The following is an 8,187-nucleotide window of genomic DNA, read 5'->3' on the forward strand; positions in this document are numbered from 1 at the left end:
ATATACCCAAAGGATTATAAATCATGCTGCTATAAAGACACATGCACACGTTATGTTTATTGCACCACTATTCACAATAGCAAAGACTTGGAACCAAGCCAAATGTCCAACAATGATAGACTGGATTAAGAAAATGTGGCACATATACACCATGGAATACTATGCAGCCATAAAAAATGATGAGTTCATGTCCTTTGTAGGCACATGGATGAAGCTTGAAACCATCATTCTCAGCAAACTATCGCAAGGACAAAAAACTAAACACTGCACATTCTCACTCATAGGTGGCAATTGAACCATGAGAACACATGGACACAGGAAGGGGAACATCACACACCTGGGTCTGTTGTGGGGTTGGGGGAGAGGGGACAGTATGTAAACAAATGAGTATGGCTGTATTCCAATAAAATTTTACTTACCAAAACAGGTAGCAGGCTTATGGATTTTGCCCAGGGACCATAACATGCACGCCCCTGTTCTGCATCACAGATATAACTCTAAAATGCAGCCATTAAGGACCTATTGGACCTATTGCACAGTAGATGATCAAAAGTTACATAATTCTTGTTGGCCATTTATCATCAGCTTTTAAAATGTTAAAGACTGAGAGATTCACCAATATTCAAATTCATGGAAGATGAGACACTATTTCTCAAAAAAATCAGAGTATACTGAAAAATCTTTTATGCCTTGTTTTTATTGGCATATGTCTAAGGAAACTATAAGCTTTTCATATTATTATTAGAGAGGAACATTCCCACAGGCTATAGAAAACAAAAATACAGATCTATTTACACTAGTTGCCACAACCACTACAACAAATGGTGTATATGCACAATTCCCACGGAGCAGCCCCTTTTAAATGAGCCACAACATGGCTCAAATAGTCATAATATAACAAACAAAACTAACGACAATTCCAAGTATGACGTTCTTGGTTCAACTCACATCTGTTGAGCATCTTCAAAATACAGGGCTCTTAGTTACATTCGTAACAAACCTGGTTGTAGATTTATTTCATCTTTGTTGTTTAAAGTTGGATGTGACCACCCCTTTCCCTCAAAAGGTGAGATACAAAGCACATTAAAAGTCACTGTAAAACTGAAGTTAAATCCTAACCTTTCCCTTTTCACTTAATTTCCAGTCTCCCTAGTGGAATATATGTTTCTATGAGCAATTCTCCCCATTCTAGAACCCTTTTCCCCAGAACACAAGAATTGCTGACTTTTTAAGTTTCTAAGGGTTCTCTTAATGTTAGATTTGAAACATCTTCATATAACTCAAAAATTCTTTTTGCTTTATACTAATCTCTCAAAAATGTCTCCTTAGATTCAACAATATCTTTATGGAGATAGCTCAAAAATCACTATTTCACAATCCTCTCTAAACTATTAAGTGGTTAGTTTTATATTGTACTGATTCTCACAGTATTATCATCAGACCTTGTATAGCCTTTGAGGAGTGAGAATAAAGAAAAAAAAAAGCCTTAAAAGAATATCAGTGGGTAATCTCATGGGGAAACACACTGAAACAATAATGACAAAGCAGTATATATAATATTATTCCGGTAAAACAATATCTATGAGAGAGATATGCCCTAGAAAAGTGCTTAGGGCATATTTGGATATTCACCAGCTCCTAAAATCTGAGATGTAAAAAATTAATGTCATCAGGATGTTTAAAAATTATTTTATTTCTCTTTTTCTCCTTTCCTGTCAATGATTCTTCAGATTTCCCAGACTTAAAATCCTGAAGTTACTCCTGATCACTTTCCATGTTGCCTGAAATTTCAATCAATCATGAATTCCTCATGATTCTTTTTTGGTTTCTTATATACCATTTCCAGTCACTACCCTTAACATATACAGAATATGCTGAAGCTTTCTACCTATTTTTTTCTGCTCAGACTGTCCTATTCTTCTATACATTTAAGTCGTCTCCAAACACTGATTTTACTCTCAAATGTATGTATATAAAATATAGTCTGCTCAAAGGACGGTTTAACTACTGTCCCAGCACTTTGGAAGGCCGAGGCAGGCAGATCATGAGGTCGGGAGTTCAAGACCAGCCTGGCCAACACGGTGAAACCCCGTCTCTACTAAAAACACAAAAATTAGCTGGGCGTGGTGGCGGGTGCCTGTAATCCTAGCTACTTGGGAGGCTGAGGCAGGAGAGTCGCATAAAACCAGAAGACGGAGGTTGCAGTGAGCCAAGACCGTGCCACTGCATTCTAGCCTGGGTGAAAGAGCGAAACTCCATCTCAATAATAATAATGATAATGATGAAATATTTTAAAGTTTAAAAAGGAGGTATAAGTTTTATAGTAAAAATAGAATTTAAATAATTAATAAAGGATAAAAAGATTCACATACAGAAATATAACAGAAATGGAAAATAAATCCAAGAAGGAGGCACATTCTACAAGGCAAAACTTATATTACACATTCACTAAAGAAAGGCAGAGAAGGAAAACCAGAAAGTAGAAGGATTTATGCTTGCTGCAATGAGTGACATAGCTGCTGTTATTATCGAGGCCCAGGATGAAATATAAAAGTAATCAGGAAAGTATACTCACATAAGTTAGAGGAAAAAGCAACATTGGGCCTAATTTAGGAAGAAATATCAGTAGAGATAAAACCAAGTAATTTGAATGTTGTCTAAATAGCATTCTATAGAGAGTGAATTTCTGACCGGGCCTACCTAGGCAACAAAGTAAGTTGCCAGTGTTAAACATACAACACATCAGTCATTCTACCACTGGAGGGAGTCTGGTCACATATCCTTTGATGTAACTTTTGCTCTAGTAACTTCCTGGTCTTCCCTGGGAATGAATTAGAACCCTACCAAGAATATGAATTGGTTTAATACAATCTGATGGTTTCCAATTTTTTTGTTTCTTTTAGTTTTTATTTTATTTTTGTTTTGTTTCATACTCACTAATATCTCTATAGTCATATTTGGGCCAAAGAAATTAATCTACATGCTACGTGTCCTAGTACATGTCTATCCTTGGAAAAAGTTAATAAAGAAAAACATTGTAAATTAAGAACAGAGAAGGGCTCTAAGGCAAATACCTAAACAAAGCAACCATCAAGGTTACAAGCCACATGAAAAATAGCAAATGACAGATTTGAACTAGAAACTGAAAACAATTTTTAGGGCTAAGGTGATAAAGATATTACTGATAGGATGGTAAATGAGAAGTAAAAGATAAGAGTACTATAACTGTGATTTCAAAATTTACTATTCTTTAAAATTCAGAATTTACAGATTATAGTAATTACTCATGAAGTTGAAGTGATTTCCTATAACATGTAACTGAAATTAAGAAAAACAACAAGGACCTAGACACTGGCAAAAAAGAAATTTTAAAAAGCAGTGGTTCAATTCAAGAAGTTACGTGGACAATATTCCATTCAGAATAATAATTATTACTGTCTATTTTGTATTAATATCAAGACTGGTAAATTGTATGAAAGTAATACTTTACTTATTTAAACAATCCTACAGGATTGGTATTATACCCACTTTACATAAGAAAGCTTGAGGCTAAAACAAGTTAAGTAATTTAAGGTTACACGGCTTTCAAGAGCCAATATTCTAACAAGGGTGGTCTGATCTAAAATGGTATTATCACTATGCTACACTGCATGTCACTGAGACTGAGTAATGACTACCTTACATTCTTGTAATAAAGACTATTAAAGGTAACAGTTATGGTTACTCCTCTTAGATGTCTGCTTCAGAAAATGCCATTACGGATTATCTAACATCACTGTGCTACTAAGCATTTGTTACTTTTTATTTCCAAAGTTAAAATTTGTTTAATCCACATGCCAATAACATAAGTGAGGTCTTAACTGACTTATAATTTAAATAAATTTGATAAACTCAACATTCAAATAAATTTATCTTTTTAAATATGTAAAAGAGATAAAATCTTTTTTTCCTCCATTTTTTCCACGTAAGTATTGTTAGAGACAAAGACAAGGAAATCTGTTAGCTTCTGTGTAATTTCTTTCCAATGTGTTTCCTTGGTGACTACATCATAAACCCTATGGTTTATGCCGTATCTGGGCAGTCATAAAGTGCCCTACTCATGAAAATAATATTTGTTAAAGCCACAAAGCCTTGAGGGTAGATTTAAATGTTTTAAAACAAATTAATTATGTATTTTCTTCCTTACTATAACAAAGCTGGAGGCAGCTTAGATACATGTAAGGCAACATGCAGATAAATCTTTCCTGTTCAACGAGATAAATCTGTCCTGTTCATACACATATATTATATATGTGTATGTGTGTGTGAGTGTGTATATATTATGATTAAAAGACGAAAAGCACAAGTAATATAAAATTCTGTGTGTGGGGTGGGAGCTGTTTTGTCTTGTCACAGGTCAGTGAAGGTCTGAAGTATCTATCAAACTGTAAATGGGCTCCCATATTATTGTTTCCAAACAAGAAATTTTCTCTTTCATTTTATTTGAAAAGTCATAATAAAAGTACATCATGTACGCAATTTGAGTATACTTCAGCACAGCAGAGATGGAGAAACAAAAATACTCTTCTACTTGCAATAGGAATAGAAACCTCTAGATTTACAGTATATTTTCAGAGTAATACCTGGGCAAGGACCAGGTCCTGGCAAACAAAATACACATGCCTAGGGAAGACAATCCATGAGGTAGTGTGTGTGTGTGTGTGTGTGTGTGTGTGTGTGTGTGTGTATAACTGTCTTGCTTAACTGAAAAGCCAATTATATGACCATGTGGACTCTAACCCATATTCTTCAGAAACTATTAAATATTTTTAGAAACTGTAAAAAATTGAATTATTGTTTATAATGTAATCATCAATTCATAGGAAAATAGGCAAGTAACAGACAAAAACAAAAACAAAAAAATCCAACGAAACATAAGAGAGATATACAGTTATGTTCACCAGCAGGCATAACTCTTGGTTGATACAGTATGAAAACATTATAAAATTAAAAATATCTCTGATTGGAGAACATAACTATACTTTCCCCTATTCTATTTTATTCCACTTCCAGGGAATTAATGTTTCTCTCATTTTTTTCATCACCAAATTAACAGTAGATTAAAATAAAGTGAGAAAAGAGCAAACAAAATAAATGTATTCTATCATAAATTATGAAATATAGCTCTTATTAAGTACTTAAACACAAAATAGATCTTCTGTCCCATATTCTGCCACATCCTTTTCTATGTTACATAGTTACAGAAGTAAAATAATGAGACTTGAGCGGAAAGAAAGTGAAAGCAGGGAAGCAAAGGGAGTAAAAAGCATCTAGCTGAAAATTTCTCAATACAAAATGATGCTAAATAAGGTCTGTTTGACAAATTTAATGCAACATTTCATAAGCTGTTCTATTAAAAACAAACAACATTATTCCCCTTAAATTATTCCTTTGAAGCCAAGTTAATATTTTTGGAATTGACACGTAAGATAGGATAACAAAATAAGTTAAGCATTTAACAACATCTCTAAACAAAGTATTTCCAAATTTTATACATCTTCTAGTAGAAGAGTTAGCTCTTTGTATTTGTTGGTGTATGCTATTTTATAAAATAAAACCCTATTTAATTAGTCTATGTAAATTACTTGGAAGTCTGCAAATAGTAATTTTCATAGATGTTACTTAGTGCCAGCACCCTCCCCAAAATTAAATGTTGCATAATTTGTTCATTTTGTGGGATTCCTAATTTGAAAAGAAACAACTAAAAAATAATACCAGAATCAAATAGCTACTCCTCTAGGGGATCACAGTAAATACAGCATTAATTTTTGCACTCTCTTAACTCTGTGAACTTCATTAAAAAGTTTAAATTTTCCCTAATATCTTTGAAACACGTGGTAAATGCAATTTTAAGTATTGAGATTACTGGGTTCTGAAGAGCAACAATGAATGCCTAATTCCATTGAGTACAAGAATGAGCTTTTGCTTTATCATTGCAATAAATAAAAATGAAGTCTACTTTTATTAGTCTTGTGTTTCTCTCAACCCTAAGAAAATAAAAATATTTACAACTTGCAATGGTTACATTACAAAAAGTCATTTCATAAAAGTCTAAACTAAAATCCAAATGACTTCCTATGCGTTATTAAAAATAATCTTTACAGTCTATAATCATGCAAGCTTACATATGGAATACCAAAATGATAAATGTTTTTAGATACCATAAATATGTGCAGTTACTACCATGGTGACTAAAACAGTCTAAGAATAAAGGAAATACAAGCTGTCTTTGCAAGTGTATTTATTTATTCATATACTACACCTGTATCAGAAATTAAAGTGGTTTTGGTTTCAAAAAGTTTGAATTCTGATTTCAAAATTATTAAATATAAATTTATATTAATAAATATAAAATTTATTAATAAACAAATTCGGTGCTTGCTTGATATGAACGTGCTGAATAGCAATGCGTAACCAAGTGATTACCATTTAAATGACTTTGGAAACAAGACCTCTGCTCCCTATTTGGATTAGGCTGATAAATTTTATGACCTTACTGTGAGCGTATTATTATCTGTACATAACTTTGGTTAAAGACATGTTTTACAATCATTACCTCTATATACAGTTAAACATTAATTTCATTTACAGTCAAAAGTATTCGGGGCCCTCTTAACAACATGTGAACTGTGTTTCCTTTGTCAGATGTAGAATTTTACAATTATTCGGCCAACCAATTACTAATCAGATGATTTCTTTACAAATGAAGTTTTGTACCACATTACTAAAGTAGCAGACTCTAACTAGTCCAGCTAACCCAGAAGCATTGTAACTAACCACACCGCACACAGCACTAGCTTATGTCTTCAACGCTCAGACCTGTATTCAATCAATTTCCTTCTACAGGAGCCTGCCAACTTCAACAACAGAATAAACGATATAATATCAACACGCAATGGTACGTACTCGCCACAAAGTCTGAATCACAGCACATATATTAGGCCAATATTTTCGACAGTCTGACTCGGAGCCCAGGAACCACGAAGATTGTGTCTGTCCTTGGTGCTGAAATGCACTGTTTTTCTGCGCCCTCACTGAAAAACTGTCATCCTAATCCCAATCCAAGAGGCTAAAAAGACTTGTTAATTTGGGGAGTCTGAGGATGGGAGGTTTAAAAAAGAAAATGATAAGTTTCTGGAAGAGAATGCCAACTAGTGTGTGTGTGTTGGGGGAAGGGGGTTGCTAGAAACATCCCGAGGGCATTTCCCCTTCAGTGCCCGGAGACCCAGGAAATCCGGACTGCGGCAAAGATCGGAAACGTCTCGTCGGGGCAGGAGCCGCGAGCGGGAACGTCGCCCTCGTCCGGGCCAGGCGGGCGAAGGCGGAGAAGGGCGCCACGGTTGTGGACGGCTACTTTCCGCGCCAAGGCGCGAGCCCCGGGGTCCTTTTGTTTCTGGGGTGAGGGGAGGGCGGTGGGCGGAGGGTAACCCACATCTGCATTTATTTGCACAGAGGGGACAACAAAAGACCCTGCCGCCCTGGCGAGCGGCGTCGGCGGAGCCAGAGTGGCCCCTGCGCCTCGGCGCGAACTCGGTCTCTTTCCTCGCGGTCCCGGCCGCTCTTACCGTCCCGGTCGCACAGCTGAATGGCCTCCAGGCTGAGGTTTTTGATCACCTCCTCACAGGGGCTGGTGGGGCTGTTGAGGGCATGATCCAGGCGCGGCACCTCCATTTTTCCAACCCACTCTGAAGCCCGCCTGCTTCGTATCCAGGCTCTCTCTGCCGGCCGGGTGGGTAAGAAGAGCGGGAAAGGGAGGGGGAGTGGCAGAGGGAGGGAAGGAGGCCTGGGACGCGGTGATGCGGCGCCGAGGCTGAGGCGCGGGGCTGGAGAGCCGCCGCGAAGGCGACGGCTGTAGCAGGAGCTCCGCAGAGTGTGCGGCTCTGAGAGACCGAGCAGGACCCGGCGCGAGGACGGGAGGCGCGCGCTCCCGGCGGGGAGGGGACGCGGCGCGCGGGGAACGTGAGGGAGAGGGCACAACGCGCGCACGCGCGCGGGAGAACGCGCCCACCTGCTGGCGCGCGGCGGCCCCTCCCCCACCCTTCTGCGCGCACGCGCCCCCACCTGCCCTCCAGCCACTGCCAAGGCAACCTCGCGCGTGAGGCGTCGGGCGACCGAGCGCGCGGGAACGGCGGGCGCTATACGCCGCGC

General features: G+C 37.9%; 1 protein-coding gene across 3 annotated transcripts in view; it reads right to left on the bottom strand.

Moving 5' to 3' along the window:
• The window catches only part of PHYHIPL (phytanoyl-CoA 2-hydroxylase interacting protein like), a 70,121-nt gene that overhangs the window by 61,448 nt on the left and 486 nt on the right, over positions 1 to 8,187 (bottom strand). The window contains exon 1 of one of the 3 annotated variants that reach the window (XM_004049446.4): positions 7,605 to 8,097. The exons of 1 other annotated variant lie outside the window; for it this stretch is intronic. In XM_004049446.4, coding sequence (XP_004049494.1) covers positions 7,605 to 7,710 — 106 coding nt within the window. In that variant the 5' untranslated portion in view covers positions 7,711 to 8,097. Of the gene's footprint in view, positions 1 to 6,945; positions 7,402 to 7,604; positions 8,098 to 8,187 lie in introns of those variants that run through there. One more of the 3 variants, XM_004049447.4, reaches the window with a different exon arrangement.

Source organism: Gorilla gorilla, chromosome 8 (assembly GCF_029281585.2).
Source record: "Gorilla gorilla gorilla isolate KB3781 chromosome 8, NHGRI_mGorGor1-v2.1_pri, whole genome shotgun sequence".
In the NCBI taxonomy this organism is placed as follows: domain Eukaryota; kingdom Metazoa; phylum Chordata; class Mammalia; order Primates; family Hominidae; genus Gorilla; species Gorilla gorilla.